The sequence below is a fragment of the Dama dama genome, chromosome 1 (genome assembly GCF_033118175.1).
Source record: "Dama dama isolate Ldn47 chromosome 1, ASM3311817v1, whole genome shotgun sequence".
Classification (NCBI taxonomy): Eukaryota; Metazoa; Chordata; class Mammalia; order Artiodactyla; family Cervidae; genus Dama; species Dama dama.
In genome coordinates, this window is record NC_083681.1 from 29,728,331 (window position 1) to 29,746,025 (window position 17,695).

General features: G+C 40.5%; 1 protein-coding gene across 4 annotated transcripts; it reads right to left on the minus strand.

The window, feature by feature from the left end:
- Positions 1–1,186: 1,186 nt before the first annotated feature.
- On the minus strand, positions 1,187–10,298 carry MPZL2 (myelin protein zero like 2). Of its 4 annotated transcripts, XM_061145146.1 has the most exons (7): positions 9,991–10,289; positions 8,857–9,023; positions 8,207–8,417; positions 5,727–5,874; positions 5,079–5,123; positions 3,027–3,102; positions 1,187–1,537 (listed from the first exon to the last, which is right to left on the minus strand). In XM_061145146.1, exons 1-6 carry the CDS (start codon positions 10,046–10,048, stop codon positions 3,039–3,041), a joined length of 693 nt encoding a protein of 230 aa, XP_061001129.1. In that variant the 5' UTR covers positions 10,049–10,289; the 3' UTR covers positions 1,187–1,537; positions 3,027–3,038. The 4 variants fall into 4 exon arrangements, with proteins under 4 accessions (XP_061001129.1, XP_061001150.1, XP_061001136.1 ...); XM_061145167.1 differs by lacking the exon at positions 8,857–9,023 and having other exon boundaries at positions 9,991–10,298; XM_061145153.1 differs by lacking the exon at positions 5,079–5,123 and having other exon boundaries at positions 9,991–10,285.
- Between the last annotated feature and the right edge of the window lie 7,397 nt (positions 10,299–17,695).

Genomic DNA, 17,695 nt, shown 5'->3' on the forward strand with positions numbered 1-17,695 from the left:
ATAAATTACAATACAAAAGTTCTCTTTAAGTAGAAGACACTGAACAATGGGGCTGTATTAACCCTTGAGCATTTAACCAAGACACAGAAACTACAAGTTTCACTGGAAACACCTTCCATGAGTTTTTAACTACCTCTTTACATTTTATCCAGGCCATCTGTTTGAAGAAATATCCAGTTACTATATTTTCAAAGATTTAATATAGAGAAAAAAAGAAAATGTGAATGAAAGGTAATATGGACTTTAAATTTGATTTTTAGTTTCAAAACTGGGTACTAAAACCACTTTTTTAGACAGCATAAAAGGCAAAATGAGACAGGTAAGAGAAGCATTTCAAGTTCATAAGTAAATTATACCAGGGTGGGTTTCTTTTAGTATTGGGGAAAAAAATCAAAGTTCATCATCTTTAAATACAAATAAACTGCTTTGAAACTCCAGTTTGTTAACAGAAATAACATTTTCAGCCTAGTTGGTGAAATCAAAGTATCAAGCTGTATTAAAACAAAAAATATATAAAAGAAAAAAATTTAATCTCTTCCAGTTCTCAGAGCTTTGTATAACACTAGAGAAAATTATCACCATTTAGGGTTGATTTTTTTTCACTAGCCCTAAATTCTTAAATTGTAATATACTACTTCAGAATCCTTCCATTTAACTGCTTAATGATTCCAGTCTACAAATGAGCATAGATTTTGCTCTGTTGTTATAAATAAGTGAATTGGAAGTGGGGAATATAGTAAGCTAAACAGTCATTCACTGCTTGTGAAAAATCAGAGCTATGGGTCACTTATCAAGAGCACAGAAAAAAGGTGACAAGCATTTCATCCTGAGGTGGCATTTGTCAATCTATTAGCATTTATGTCACCTTCCCTAGTTATTCTGTGGTTTCGGCTTGTGCTACTGTAAACCTTGGGTCAACTGACCAAAAACAAACAAAAACAAAAACCTGCCATCTAGGGTACTGAAAGAAATTCAATAAAATAAGATGTGTCTCATACTTAAGGAGAGCCATAAAAATCAAACTATTCTTTAACAGTTTGAATTTAGGATTTTCTGTTAATTAATCAAAACTGTTGAGAGAATTAGCTCACCTTTTAACCAAGCATGTGAGAAGGAAAGAATAAAGATGTTAACTTTAGTAGCTAGAACACTGCTCTAAAATTAATATATCAAAGTAAACGAGACAGACAGTTTGGTTTTTATCTCATTTGAGGCCAATATATGTGAATATAAATCATAATCCACAAGGAATGTTTCAGGGCAAAAATATAGCTTCTTAGTATACAAAACCTAGTGAGCATTTGAAAAATATTTGCACTCTGAAATTAAATAAAACCTTAGTAACAGAGCTGTTTCTGAGTCTGGTGCTATCTGCTCAAGAAGGGCCCTATGCTGGCTCCAGAGGAACGTTGCTCGTCTAGGTGGTTATATACTGCAGCGCTGGTTGGAAGACAGGTCACAACTGGAAAAGCCAAAGCAAAGCTTCCATTAACTCCAGCGTATCTTAGGGTTCTTGTTCTGGGAAATATTCAGCTTCCTGAAATACAAAGCAGAAGTTTAAATGGATAATGCATTTAGCAACAGTGCAATAGGAGTACCTGACATGAAGACATACATATTACTAGATCTACTTTCCATTGTGAAGAAAAATATTCTTAAGTATATTTGTCCTCTCCTAATTTAACTTTTTAAAAAATTTCCTGATCTTTATTACATCGTTCTCAGGGTCAGTGTCCTTAAGTCATAGTCCCTGCCTTCCCTAGACCCTTGGATGATCAATATCTGCTTACTCACATATATACATTCTCTCTCTGTCTCCCCCCAACCCCTTTATAATAAAGAAAATCAAATATACAGAAAAGCAAAGAAGTCAGTGTGTAGAATACACTCTCACTTAATTGTATAGCTATAAATTGTACCTGCTATAAATAACATATATGGGGGGGGCTAGAGTTTTTAAAACAAATTACTGACATTTTACCCATAAGTACTCCAATATGCATTTTTAAAATATGGATGTCTTCCTGTGTAAGCACAATATCTTTATTATACCTAATAAAAATTAATGATAACTCTCTAATATTATCCATATTGACATTTTTCATATTAAGACTTTCCCAGTTGTACCCCCAACTCTTTTTACAACTAGTTCATTCAGACTAGTATCCATCCAGTCAGAGATCATACACTGCACTTGATTGTATCACTCTCTTAAATTTCTTTTAATCTTAAACAGCCTCTGTCTTTATTTTCCATGCCCCTGACTTAGAAAATCTGCTTGATTTTAAAAATAGCCCTTGGTAAAAATCTCTGTGATACCAATTTTTTTCCCCTAGGTTTACAATAGAATCATTTTTCTCCATGTTCTTTTTTTTATAAATTCTTGTGAACTTTCACTGGAGCTTTAGGCTGTAAAACTGTGGCTCTTTTTGCAAATGATAATAGTGGATCAACTTCAGGGAATAGAAATTATAATCATATTAAAATAAATCAACCTACCTTTTAAGCCTAATAAACCTAAAAACTGGAAAAACAAAATTACACACCACTATAATTGGGTTCATAGTCCCAATAACTAAATGAGAGGAGTTGAAATCAGTTCCAAAGAATATAGAAGTTCTCTTGTCAAAATGTCGAGCATATCTATTGAGTCACTCTTAACTGCCATGATTAGTTTACAAGAAAAGAAAAGAAAAAAGCAAATATTCTTTCATTAAAAAAAAATTTACTTACATATTGAAAGTTAATTTATTATTCTTAAGGGTGGTAAATATAACCTCAAAGCTTCAAATAATCATAGAATTCTCAGCTTTAATGATAGGAGGTTCTAGCTTTCTAGTCCTTTGCACAAAACAGACTCAAAGGGAAAGCCATCCATAACACAGGAAAAGACTTTTATCTTTCTGCCCAGCTCCTCTCATTTCATACAGGAAACACCTAACAATCATATCATCTAGGAGATCTACAGTAGAGATTAAACATGCAAGTAAGCTAAGGAAAGAAAGCAACCCAGTTGTGAAACTTACCATGTAAGAATGTTAATCAGTGTATTCTAAAGAAACAGAAGCCTTTTTTTCCTGGTTGAGCTTTTCTTCTTCTTTTCTGTAACATAGAAGCAGAAACCAATGTCAGGAGAACAAGACAAGGAACAAGGGAGGCAAATCATACAAAGTTTCAGGTTAGATATATTCCCCCAAATTTGGGGAAGTATATGCACCTGGGAGTAGATCAGGCTTACAGAGCACTAAACCACTAGTACTGTCTAACAATACTCATGCCTCCACATGACCCTTTTCAGAATATTTCTAGAGGGGAATATCATTTGGGAACTCCAGGTATTTAAAACAGACACTTTAGTTTAGCATTAGTATTCTAATTCTACTTCTTATTCAAAAAAGTAAAAAGCATAAAATTAAAACCAAAACAAACAAAAACAAAGACTGACCTAGAAGTCATGTTTATCAATTGTATTCTATTCAAATCAGCTCAGAGTTGGGTTCATTAAGCTCCTTAAAAATCAGTTCTGTTTACTATTGTAAATATTTCTTGAGGGGAAAAAAACAAATGATGCTGGGACAGCTGAAAAAAATTACTCTGTGAGAGAATGAATTTGGACTCCTACTTCACACCATATACAATAATTAATTAAATGAATTAAAAATTCATTAATTAAAAATGAATCAAAAAAATAATAATAAAAGAATCAAAGACATAAATATAAGAACTAAACTGTAAAACTTGTGCTGCAAAGGACATCAGTCACGATAATGGAAAGGCAATCCACAGAATGGGAGAAAATAATTGCAAATCCTTTATCTAACAAGGTGCTTTTGTATACTCCAAAAAATATAAAGACCTTCAAAACGTAACAATAAAAAGACAAATACCCTAACTTGGAAATGGTTTCAAATATTCAAAAATTCAAATATGTAACATATTTGAATAATATATTTCCAAATTAGATATTAAAATAGCCAATAAACACATGGAAAGATGCCCAACATCATTAGTCGTTAGAAAAATACAATTCAAAACCTTAATGAGATACCACTTCACACACACTAGATGGCTATAATCAAAAGGACAGGCAATACAAGTATTGTTCAGGATGTAGACAAACTGGAACCCTCATACATTGCTGGCAGGAATATGAAGTGGTGCAGCTGTTTTGGAAAATAGTCCAGCAATTCCTCAAGAAGGTAACATGAGTTACTATATATCCCAGTAATTCCACTCCTGTTTATATACTCCAAAAAATTGAAAACATATGCCTACACAGAAACTTGTAGATGAATGTTCATAGTAGCATTACTCCTACTAGTCAAAAAGTGGGGAAATTTTAAATGTCCATCAATTGAATGAAATAACAAAATGTGGGGACTTCCCTAGTGGCTCAGTGGTTAAGAATTTGCCTTCCAATGAAGGGGACATGGGTTCAACACCCGGTTGGGGAACTAAGATGCCCCGTGCCCTGGGGCAACTAAGCCTATGTGCTCTGCAACTAGAGAAGCCTTTGTGCTCTGCAACTAGAGAAGCCTTTCATGCTGTGAGCAAAGTTCCTATGTGCCACAACTAATATCTGACACAGCCAAATAAATTAAAAAATAAGTACTTTTTTTAAACGTGGTATGTGAATACGATGGAATATAATGAAGCCACAAAAAGGAATGACATACTATCACATGGTTGAACCTTGAAAGCATTATACTAAGTCAAAGAAGCCAGACATAAAAGGTCACATATTTTTTAAAATAATAAAAAAATAATTTTTTTTCAAATTACAAAAATGTAATTTTTTTTAAGAAGGTCACATGTTATATGATTCCCTTTACATGAACTGTCCAGAACAGGAGAATCCATAGAGACAGAAAGCAGATTGATTGGTAGTTGTCAGGGGCAGGTGGGAGAGGAAGCTAGGGAGTGATGGCTAAAAGGTATGGAGTTTCTTTTGGAAGTGATGAAAATGTTGTGGAATTAGCAGTAATGGTTACACAACTTTGTGAACATTAAATAATGAATTTTATTATATGTACATTTTATCTAAAAAAAAAAAATATATATATATATATATAATGTACCTTACATCAGCATGGCTGTCTTTCCTAGGCACTGATTCAGAGGCCCTGCGGACAACCCAGTGGTTCTTAGAAATGTATGCTTTACATTAAAAGGAAGGAATATCCTAGAAAAGCTTTACATAAGCAAATTTTTGTATATCAAATCCTACATAGTAAAGAAAGCCTATGATGAAATCTTCCCTAAAATTAAGAAACTAAACACCGCAGAGGAAACAAACTTACAGCTACCAAGGGTGAAAGGGCTGGGGAGGGGTAAATTAGGAGTTTGGGACTAACATATACACACTATAATGTATAAAATAGTGAACCAACAAGGACCTACTGTATAGCACAGGGAAATACACTCACTATTTTGTAATAACCTATAAGGGAATTGAGTCTGAAAAAGAATATATGTATATATGTAAATAATTGAATCACTTTACACCTGAAACTAACACAACAGTGTAAATCAACTGTATTTCAATACAGAAACAGCTAAAGTTACTAATTCACACCCTAATTTATCCATCCTGTGGATTTGAATTCTGTATGAGATTTACCCAAAAGAAAGGACATTTGTTCAAGAATGATTTAGCCCCGCTATAAAATACCAAGAGTTGCCATAAAACAGTGTTAGAAGACTTTTCCAGAACTGCCCAGCCTTACGGTTTTATCTCCACCACTTTATGAGCTCTTTCAGCCCGTCGCTTTTTCCGGAAATGCTGGAAGAGGACCACCACAATTACTATTATGACCATCAGTGCACAGGCGGAGCCGATGGCCAGAGCCAGGAAGTGGATCTCAGAGAAGCGAACTGTAAGGAGAAAAGATCAGGTTGGGATTCTGAAGAGGAGGACTGTGATGAAATCTAAAGATATAATAGGGATGTGTTTTCACCAAATGAAATATTCCTTTCTTCTACCATATTAACTGTGTAAACTCTGGTAGCAATAGGAAAGCCATAGAGGCACTTCAGTGGTTCTCAAACTATGGTCCTAGGAGGAGCAGCTACAGAATGACTTGAGAACTTCGAAAGGCGAGTTCCATCAGGCCCCACCCCAGATCTACCCAATTACAGGTGGGGCCCAGCAATCTGTTTTAACTTGTCCTCCAGGTGATTCTGATGCATGCAAAAAATTTGAGAATCACTGGGGGCAGGTAACCTAGCTAATGGGGTAAGGTTATTGCTGACCTAATCAAATCCAGTGTTGATTTCTCCCTGAATCCTCACCTCTGTCATTCAGTCAGTCATTTATTCAGGTTTATTAAGAGCTTATTATGTTCTAGTACTTTAGTGGAAATACAAAGCCAGAAAAGACATTACCTTCAAGGAACTGATACCCACAGGAAACAGAGACAAGTAACTGTAGTCTAGTGGATCAATGATGTAAGAGAACCCAGAGGGAAGGGTCCCTAAAAAAGGTTAGAGACTGTGAAGGCTGGGTCTCTTGATCTTGAGCTTGATTTCTGATTTAAATTTCAAAAAACCTACAGAGCTAGAAAAGACATTAGCGAATATCTAGCCCAGGGGTTCCCCAGCCTCGAGTCTGTAAAGGAAGAGGGTGGGGAAGGGGGGGGGGGCATGGTGAAGGAGAACAAACCCACAAAATCCATGTCAGATTGTGTGCCTTGTTTGTGGTAAATAGGGGTTATGGCTTTCATTAGGTCCTCAGAGTAGTCATCCTAGTATGTTTAAGACCCGTGGGTTCTTATCTACCTGTTCATTTTGCAAAGAAGAAACAGACCCAAAGACATTACATTACTTCTTTCAACACTCAAATGACTTCTCCAAGGTCACACAGCTCTCTATTGATAGGACCTTGAAGGATGATACTAGGACTGAAAGGGGGAATTCATACCATTTTATAGGCTTTTATGTTTTGGACAGTAACGTGTTGGTTAAGAGAATACACCAAAGACAGCTAGGTTAAAATACCAGCTCCTATGTGACTTGGGTAGTTAACTTTTTTTTTGAGCCTCAGTTTCTTCAATGTATAAAGTAAAGATAACAATACTCATTTCTTGAGTTCTTATAAAAAATAAAATTGCTTATTTAAATTGTTCCATGCTGTGCCTGCACATAATACTTTCAATGTATGGTAGCTATTATAATTTTCAGTACAATTCAGACTTTGGGGATTTTTACTTTTATTATGTCATTTTTATCCTCATCATAATCTTAGCTCTATTATTCTCACTTTACAGAAGAAAAAAATTTATTTATAGCTGATAAACTGTAGCAGTGACTCAGACCCAAATTTACAACTCTCAAGTTCTGTGGTCTTTTCTTTTTGTTATCTGGCAGTTTTCCAGGTTGTCCTTTCTAGGCCTGCAGGCAATACAGTGCATTAGATGGAGCACAATTTTGGAGACAGAGATGCTTGGGTTTGAGTTCTGAGTGATTCCATTTATCTGCTCCATGACTTTGGACAAGTGACTTAACCTGTATGAGCATTGGTTTCCTCATTAGTAATAAGGGGGGAGGGAAGCACTAAGAGCACAGTAAATTGATATGTGTAAAGATAAGACAGAGGATGAGATGGTTGGATGGCACCACCAACTCAATGGAGATGAGTTTGAGCAAACTCCAGGAGATAATGAAGGACAGGGAAGCCTGGCACGCTGCAATCCATGGGGTCGCAAAGAGTTGGACATGACTTAGCACTGAAAAACAACAAAGATTAGATGTGTTACATAAATCTCCTAGCATGTGGGAAGGGCGCGATAAACAATAACTACCACTATTGGTATCTACTTCCAACAGTGATTGTGAGAATTAAATGAGATAGTACCTGTCAAGCACTTTGGACAGTGAGTAGGTACTCAATAGTATCTTGTGACTAAATGAGTGGATGAATGGACTTATTGTTAGCCTTTTATCAGAGAGTTGCTTCCTCTCCCTTTCACGATCTCAATGCCATTTTTGTAACCGATTCCCTAGGTCCCTTTGCCTTATTTTCTGTTTCTTTCCACAGCCAAACAAAGCCTTTCTCTTTTTACCCCAGGACTCTTCACTCTTCCTCTGCAATTTCCAGATCCAAAGAGTTGGTCCTCCTCTCTTCTCTTTCAGCCATCACAAAACTTTGCCCCTCTGTTTTCTACAAGCTCTCACACTTTCCAAAAACACTTGTCTCTGCGTCACCTACCAGTCTGCACGACGCTGAGCTGGATCTCCCCTATCAGTCCATCAACATCAGGTGGGTTCTTCACCTGACAGGTGTATGTCCCATTGTCATCAAACTGCAGCTTCCAGAGGAGGATGGAGACATCATACCGCTCAGGGTTGCCATCCCAGACCACTCGGTCCTTGAAACGCCCACTCATGGGTTTGAAGGGATCCACATGGTAGTAGAAAACCTAGAGAGGAGTCATGACCAAAGGGTTTATTCGGTACCTGGGCAGGGAGACTGAGATAGCAGGAGCAGAAGAGAAACACCTTCCAGTGCACAGGCTGTGGGTTTGATCCCTGGTCAGGGAGCTAAGTTCTCACGTGCCTTGTGGCCAAAATACCAAAACAATAAGGCAGAAACAATATTGGAGCACATCCAGTAAAGACTTTTAAAATGGTCCACGTGAAAAAAAAAAAAAAAAAAACTTAAAAAGAGAAACAGCAAGCCTGACTGCCCGGTCTGCAGTTCTCCTGCAACAATCTCTGGCTTTCCCCCTCACCAGCCTCTCAGTTCTGTGTGCCAAGAATTGTTCCCCAGCTTTACCCTGTACTTATCGCTAAGAAAAATATAAAAGGGCCAGGAGAAATGGACTGGCTTATTTTTCTAATCAAGGGCCCCAAACTTACAAACTGCTCAGGGCCCCCATCTCGAGGACGGAAATTCCAGGTCACCGTGAGAGCATCACCCACTGGGGCAAAGCTGGAGAAAGTGCATTTTAACCTGACATCTGTCCCATTGACAGCCTCCAGCACCCGGGGAGTGTAAATTTCCACAGCTGCTACTGGCCAAAGAGCTGCAATGGAAAAAAGGCAATGAAGGGTTAACAGGAGATGTGTCTTAAGAGAATTTCTGCTGACACTACCAAAATAAAGGTCTGAGTAGGGCATCAAACAGATCTGAGATGCCCCAGCTCTCACTCAAACTCAGCTTCACCCACCACATATTCCTACCTACATGTAACCTTGACCCTCCCATTCATTTAACAGCTAAAAATAGCACACCATAAACTTTACTTAGCAGTCACACCTTCTCTAAAGCAGGATACCCTAGCCTCATGGTACCTTCAAAACTGCTCTAACAAACTATAAACATTGGCAAATAAGATTAAAGGCAGAAACAAAAAAATTAAAACTAATTAGACCTCTGTTCAGATTAACCATAATACCTTATGTGTATAATGGTCCCCTAGCAGTAAGTTTTTCAGAAAGGGTCCTTGTTAAGTGAATTTCCTACTATTCCTAGTCTTCTGCAAAAAAACGGAATTAATCAGCCCCAGACAGTTTAGCTTGCTTGTACCCTGGAAACTTTATACCATGTAGCATTTTTTTTTAGCATATTTACATTTAGTATGTGCATGTTGGGGCAGTTAGCAAGCCACAGTGGGTCTCTCTCCTTAACCGTCTCCAGTTTCCCAATACTGCCCAGAGTCTCAGACAAGACCCACACACAGAAATCCAAGAGCCGGGTTCTGCCTGTAGTAGGGGGTGGAGAGCAGCCACCAAAAAATGGAGTGTAACCTGAGATTAGAAAACCCGCTCTGTGCCCCAATCACTGGCAACCAGAACACACCGAAACCTGTTTTTCCAAAAGCAGTTCCCCCAAAACAACCCCCCACTTGAGTTTCATTAAAGTCAACACTAAAGCGAAATGTCACTGTGGCTCAGGCTCCAGTAAAAGACTCCTGCAACTTCTGCAACAGTGAGCTAACTTTACAGGGTAGGCAGTGGAGGAAATGCTCAGAGAAGCCCGCGAGCTCTTACCTGTGAGCTGTACGCCAAGGAGAAAAAGCACAGCACGCGTAGGGCTCTGGCCATACATGAGGGAAACCCAGGCCTGGCCCCAGAGACCAGACCGCGCAGACGGAGCGCGCCAGCACCCTGCCAAGGCCGCTCCTGGCGGAGAGAGCGCCTCGGCGTTTTCCGGGGAAAGCAGTCTGTCGCCTCACCTGTGGGAACCTGAGCTCCCGCGCCTGTGAGTCATTCCTGCTCTGCTGGTGCTCTTTGCTGGAATGAAAGGTGGGGCTTCTGCTCCCAACGCCCTCCTCCCCTCCTTCCTTGCCTCCCTCCCACCCTCCGCGCTACAGACACGTCTACACAAAGTCCCAGACTCTGCAGTCCTGTCTTTTCAGCTCCTCTGGACCCTGGCCTCTGGATGGCCTCAGAAACAGCCAGAGGAGGTGGTGCCTGTCTGAAAGGTCCCAGGCTGCTTTGGGTCTGGCCCACACGCACACATTTTTTTAAAAACAGGTTTTAGGCTTGCCTAAGAAGTGAATGTTGAACATACCTGCAGTGATTTCACTTATCAAAGCACCGCCCTCAGGCCACAGTAGCCTGAACTGGATTACCACCTCCAAAATAATCAAAATTCCTTAGGACCCTCTGTATTCAAAAAGTCCTAGAGTTTGTATGCTTGATTTTAACCAAATGTTACCACAAGGATCCCTGTGCTTTTTCTAGCTGGTAGATTTCCCCTGAAAACCCCCTTCCCCCTCCCCCGCCCCATCTAAAACAGACTGACCGAAATAAATCTCAGTGTTTAATGTTTGAAGGATTTAAAGAGGAATCATGTGCTATCTCAAGACACTTCGCAAAGTGCTTTCACTGACAGGACACTGCCCTGAAGTGTTCCCCTTTCACCAGGGAAGACAGACACGAAAAGCCCAGAGGTGATTTATTTGCACAGCCAATAGGTAGCAGAACTGGAACTTTTTTTGACTTTTTCTTTTTTGGCCACACAGCATGTGGGATCTTAGTTCACCAGGGATCGAACCCATGCCCCCTGCAGTGGAAGTATATGCCTGTTAACCACTCGACCACCAGGGAAGTTCTCTTTTTTAACTCAGTCTAGTGCTCTTTCCACAAAAATCTAGTTTATGTGAGCAATCAGACAGAGGATCCTCAAGGAAAAGCTTTTCCTAATAACTTTTTTGTACCTCAGGTTTTATTTGCCATTTTGGGGGCAGTCATCTGTCTGAGAAATTTGAAGAGCTGAAGATTTGAAGTGAGACAAGGTGTCTCCTTGTCTCGAAGGATGACAGGTAATTGTTAAAAATTAGTGAAGCTGTATGGAAACTCAGTAGAAGGAGGATGAAGGTTACCATGCAATTAAGAAGTAAGCTCTCACTGCCGTGGGTCCAGGGTTTAATCCCTGAGGGGGGAACTAAGACCCCACAACCGTGTGGCACGGCCAAAAAGAAAAGAAGCAGGCTTGACCAGTAATCTAACCCAGAACAAGAGAAATAAATTGCTATCCCTGGATTAGTGATCTAGAAACTCTTAAGTGATTCATAAAATCTCCCAGTGAAACCGCAGAACAAAGAAGTTTCTAGGACTGAGAGGAAGGGGCAGGCTGACTAGAAAAAATAAAACAACATAAAGAGGGAAGCAAAGAGAAAATTACACAGAGAGAGGCAGATTACAGAAGAAAAAGAAAAGCAAAAGAGAGAAAAGCAGCAGGAGAAAGATGTGTCATAAAAAAAAGTTTAACAACAACCAAAATAGCCCCCATGAGGACTGAGAAACCAGGGGCTCCACACATGAAGAGGCGCGGTGTCCCAGCGTGAGTGTCCTAACAAGAGTGTTCTGAACACAGGATGTTTGGCTCCTTTCTCAGCCTCTAGGTCAGAAATCACATACACGCAGTCAGCAGTCAACCTCAAATCAAAATGCTGGGGAAACATTTTAAATGGTGATCCGATAAAGGAGCCTTTCTAGCATGCAGGTCCAAAGAGTTCAGCTCCAGGAGCCAGAAAGAAAAGGAGTTAAGGAAACTTGAGCCTCTGCTGGCTTTCAGCTCGCAGGCCAGTGCCGCTGTAAAGGAAGGAGATGAGAAGCCTAAGGTTTTGAAGTCTACCACAAACTGCAAATTTTTGGTGAGAGGTAGAGTTACTACAGGGCTCAGGGGATGCAGCAAACAGCAGCAGGAAAGGAATCAGGGCAGGAAGAGCTGAACAAATTGTTGTCAGGAGGGAAGACTCTTCCTCCCCACCCACCCTAGGTAACCAGGCGCCCTGTGAGCAGGCAGACAGCACTGCTCTGGGAGTCAGCTGCTGCCCAGAGCCCATTCCTCCTCAGCAGAGTTCAAATTCCTGGCAGGGTGCCCAACAACGCCCAGTTCCTTCCAGTTACCAGGAGAGCGAGCCGGTTCCCCTCCCTGGGTGGGGAGGGGAGAGGCCAAGGGCTGGACGTGCTAAGCAGAGAAAACACTAAAGAAAAAGGAGGCTTGTCCCTAAGAGTCCCCAGGGCGCTGGTCAGCAGGACTCTGATCAGAGATGGAGGCACCTGGGTGAGGCCTTAGTTATAGTTTGTATCTGGGCAAGTGAGAGAAAAAGAAGAGGACTTCTGGATATTGAAAGGAAGAGAAATGGACTCCCCTGGTGGTGCAGTGGATAGGAGTCCGCCTGCTAATGCAGGGGCATGGGTTCAATTCCTGATCCTGGAAGATTCCACATGCTACAGAGTAACTAAGTCCACATCCACAACTACTGAGCCCACACTCTAGAGCCTGTGCTCCGCACAAGAGAAGCATCACTGCAAGAAGAAGCCCCCACTCACCACAGCTAGAGAAAGCCCACGTGCAGCAACAAGACCCAGTGCAACCAAAAAAAAAAAAGAAAATTAAAAAGGAAGAAAAGTGAAGTTTTCAGAGACATCACTTTTTCTCTTTAAACTTTTCCAGACAAAAATTCTGATCATTATTAAAATTTTACGGTATACTAAGTTTTGAAACCACCTCATCTATCCCTTCCCCTACACATTCCCTAAAAATATTTCTTTTTTTTCTTTTTTTCCAATTTCACTTACTTATATATTCATTTGGCTATACCTGGGTCTTTTGAACTGTGGTGTTGGAGAAGACTCTCGAGAGTCCCTTGGACTGCAAGAAGATCCAACCAGTCCATCCTAAAGGAGATCAGTCCTGGGTGTTCGTTGGAAGGAATGATGTTGAAGCTGAAACTCCAATACTTTGGCCACCTGATGCAAAGAGCTTACTCATTGGAAAAGACCCTGATGCTGGGAAAGATTGAGGGCAGGAGGAGAAGGGGACGACAGAGGATGAGATGGTTGGATGGCATCACAGACTCGATAGACATGAGTTTGGGTGAACTCTGGAAGTTGGTGATGGATAGGGAGGCCTGGCGTGCTGCGGTTCATGGGGTCGCAAAGAGTCGGACACGACTGAGCGACTGAACTGAACTGAACTGATACCTGGGTCTTAGTTGTGGCATGTGGAATCTAGTTCCCCAACTGGTGTCAAACCCAGGCCCCCTGCATTGGGAGCCCAGACTCTTAGCCACTGGACTGCTAGGGAATTCCCTTCTAAAAATATTTATAATGGATACCTAGGCTTTGGTCAGTAGGAAACTCACTGGGGGCTCAAAAGACAAAAAGGTTAATTGACCCATATCAATACATGTAAAAATTGTTGTCTTAGCATCCTAGGCAAAAAAGTTTTTTTTTCACTACAAGATGAAAATAACACTCTGTGAAGCAAAGAAAACAGATAATTTAGCTCTTCAGTTCAATTCAGTTCAGTCGCTCAGTCATGTCCCACCCTTTGCGACCCCATGAATCGCAGCACGCCAGGCCTCCCTGTCCATCACCAACTCCCGGAGACTACTCAAACTCATGTCCATCGAGTTGGTGATGCCATCCAGCCATCTCATCCTCTGTTGTCCCCTTCTCCTCCTGCCCCCAACCCCTCCCAGCATCAGGGTCTTTCCAAAGAGTCAACTCTTCACATGAGGTTTGGAGTTTCAGCTTCAGCATCAGTCCTTCCAATGAATACTCAGGACTGATCTCCTTTAGGATGGACTGGTTGGATCTCCTTGCAGTTCAAGGGACTCTCAAGAGTCTTCTCCAACGCCACAGTTCAAAAGCATCAATTCTTCGCTCTTAGGGTGGTTTAAATAAAGTATCTATTTACTCAAAAGTTTTGGTCCATATGTCTTTCTTACTAGAAAAGCTTTATGAAATTTTTATTACTATGTTGCTAGGCTAGAAATGCAAAGTAGAATTAGACATTTCTGCCTGAGGCTGGGGCAGGGAGGAATCAGTCTGAAGAGGATTGGGAGGTGGAAGGTGGATGTAAACAAGTAATCACCATTTTTGTGACTTTTGACCTAGCCCTAAAAGGATGAATAGAGAGGAGAAGCAGATGGGTGGAATGTGGTATCCACAGGGTTGTTGTATATGTATAGTCACTAAGTTGTGTCTTTGCAACCCCATGGACTGTAGCCCACCAGGCTCCTCTGTCCATGGGATTTCCCAGGCCAGAATACTGGAGTGAGTTGCCATTCCTTCTCCAGGGGATCTTTCTTGACCTAGGGATTGAAACTCAGACTCCTGCATTGCAGGCAGAAGACCTTTTAAACCAGAAAGAGTTAAAAAAAAAAAAAAGGAAAAGGAGCTGTAGATTGGAATTGTTGTTTAGGGAAGGCGGGGAGTCTGAGTTTTCAGAAAACAGGTAAAAAGTTTAACTTTCATTGTGGCTCCTAGGCCAGGGGCCTATGAGACAGTTGGTAGAATATGTGCTGGTTGATGACTCAAAGCTTTCCCTTCTTACTTTTTAAAAACCATTAAAATAATTCAAATATAGTTAATTTGCTACATTGTGTTAGTCGCAAAGATGAGTGTGTGTGTGTGTGTGTGTGTGTGTGTGTGTGTGTGTGCGCGTGCCACTCAATCATGTCCTACTCTTTGCAACTCCATGGACAGTAGCCTGCCAGGCTCCTCTCTCCTTGGAATTCTCCAGGCAAGCATACTGGAGTGGGCTGCCATTTCCTTCTCCAGGGGTTCTTCCCAATCCCGAGATTGAACCCACATCTCTTGCATTGCAGGCAGACTCTTTCAAAGATGAGAGAGGATGTCTAAGTTCTGGATGAGAGGTGGGCTCTCAGCCCAAGGGAGACATGTGTTTGCCTGGATCCTCCTCCTTGCCTCAAATTTCCTACAGATGGTCCAGGGCAAGTTGGGATCTGAAACTGAGTTCTACTTAGTAAAACCGTGGGCAGGAATGTGCTCCTATCTCTCGTCTCTTGGCAGCTGATGTGAACACTTCCCCAGTAAAACCTCAGACTCTTTTTTCTTAATTATAGAGAAGAAGCATCATAATCTAATTAACCAGCCCAAGGAAGAGACTCTGAAGTTTAACCCTTCATGTTCTAAAGAGACGTTAGATGGACTTGCGCAGAGCTGGATAGATGGGGTGTCTTTAAGATAACCTTGAAGAGTCTCCCAGGAAGATAAAGAGTCCTCAATGGATGTATCTGCCTATCTCCCTGTTTATCATATGCACCGCATCTAAGTAATGGAGAATTTACATTTATATAGTGTTTATTGATGAATTCAGTATCTCTTGTTTACCAGGACCAATTTTCATCCTTAAGAAAAGAAATAGCCACTTCCTTCTTCTTTTTTTCTGTTTTGCTATTAAATACTAGAATCATGAGGCAGAGGAACTGGAGTCCAGATCCAGCCTTGGCCACTTACTAGCTGTGTGACCTTGGGCAGATATTTAATTCTCTGTGGCTCAGTTATCCTACCTGAAAAATGAGAATAATAATTTCTTCCCCATACGCTTGGTATAAGAATCAGGTAAAATGCTATATTTAAGTAAAGCTCTATGCTCAGTTCCCATAGAAATTTACACTCAGTAAATTTAGTTGTTTGTGGTTATACTTAGTCGGCTTTTGAAAGCTGTTCCCATGACCATGTTGAAGAAAGGTGTAGCAGTTTTTTGTTTGTTTTTTGGCTATGCTGGGTCTTTGTTGCCGCAGGCATGCTTTCTCCAGCCGTGGCAAGTGGGTGCTACTTCCTAGTTGTGGTGTTTGGGCTTCTCATTGCAGTGGCTTCTCATGTTGCAGAGCAGGGACTCTAGGTGCATGGGCTTCAGTAGTTGTGGCACTGGGGCTTAGTTATCTCAAGGCATGTGGGATCTTCCCAAGCCAGGGACTGAACCCATGTCCCCTGTATTGGCAGGTGGATTCTTAACCACTGGACCACTAGGGAAGTTCAAAAGGTCTAGCAGTTTCTTATAAAGCTAAGCTTCATATAAAGCTAATCCCCTTAGCAATTCCACTCCTAGGTATTTATCCATGAGAGATGAAGTTATATACCCACAGAAAGGCTTGTGTAAGAATATTTGAAGAAGCTTTATTCATATTAACCCCAAATTGGAAATAGCCCAAGGGTCCATCAACAGATAAATACTCTGTAGAATACTCATGCCTTGGGATACTACTCAACAATCAGTTCAGTTCAGTTCAGTTGCTCAGTAGCATCCAACTCTTTGCGACCCCGTGGACTGCAGCACACCAGGCTTCCCTGTCCATCACCAACTCCCAGAGCTTGCTCAAAACTCACGTCCATCAAGTTGGTGATGCCATCCAACCATCTCATCCTCTGTCCTCCCCGTCTCTTCCTGCCTTCAATCTTTCCCAACATCAGGGTCTTTTCCAATGAGTCAGTTCTTTGCATCAGGTGGTCAAAGTATTGGAGCTTCAGCATCAGTCCATCCAATGAATATTCAGGACTGATTTCCTTTAGGATGGACTGGTTGGATCTCTTTGAAGTCCAAGGGACACTCAAGAGTCTTCTCCAACAATAAAAAGGAATAAACTACTGATACATACTGCCATATTGATGAATCTCAAATATATAATGTTGAACAAAATTAGCCAGACATAAAGTAATACTTACTCTTTGATTCTATTTATATGAAGTTCTAGAACAGGCAAAACTAATGTTTGGTGGAAAAATATCCTAACGGTGTTTCCCTTAGGGAAGTGGGGGAAGGGATTGACTGGACGGACAGGCATGAGGGGAATTTCTAGAGTGATATTTATGTTCTGCATCTTGATATAGGTTTGGGTTACACAGGCTTTGAATTTGCCAAAGTTATTTGAATGTATATGCTTAAGTCTTCTGTGTTACATTGTATTCAAATTTTATTTCAGTATATTCTTAAAAAGAATTGTAAACAAATATTGAACTCTCACTAATGCTGAAATATATAGGGAGATGTGTCCCACAGTCTGCAATTTTATTTTTTTAATTAATTAATTAATTTTAATTGGAGGCTAATTACTTTACAATATTGTGGTGGTTTTTGCCATACATCAACATGAATCAGCCACTGGAGTACATGTGTGCCCCCAACCTGAACCTCCCTCCCACCTCCCTTGTCTGAAATTTTAAAATGCATCAAAAAACTAAATAAATGACATGTTAATGGATAGGTGGATAAAAGGATGAAAAAAGGATTGAATAGATATGTAATAAAGCATGTACATAGTAAAATGTTAACTGAAGAACCTAGGTAGGGAATATAGGTGTTCACTATAAAGTTCTTCCAACTTTTCTGCATGTTTGAAAATTTTCATAATAAAATGTTGGCAAAAATCTGCTTCCTCGTTTACTAAGTTTCCTTAGCATTACTTATTGAATAGGGCCTTCTCTGGTGGCT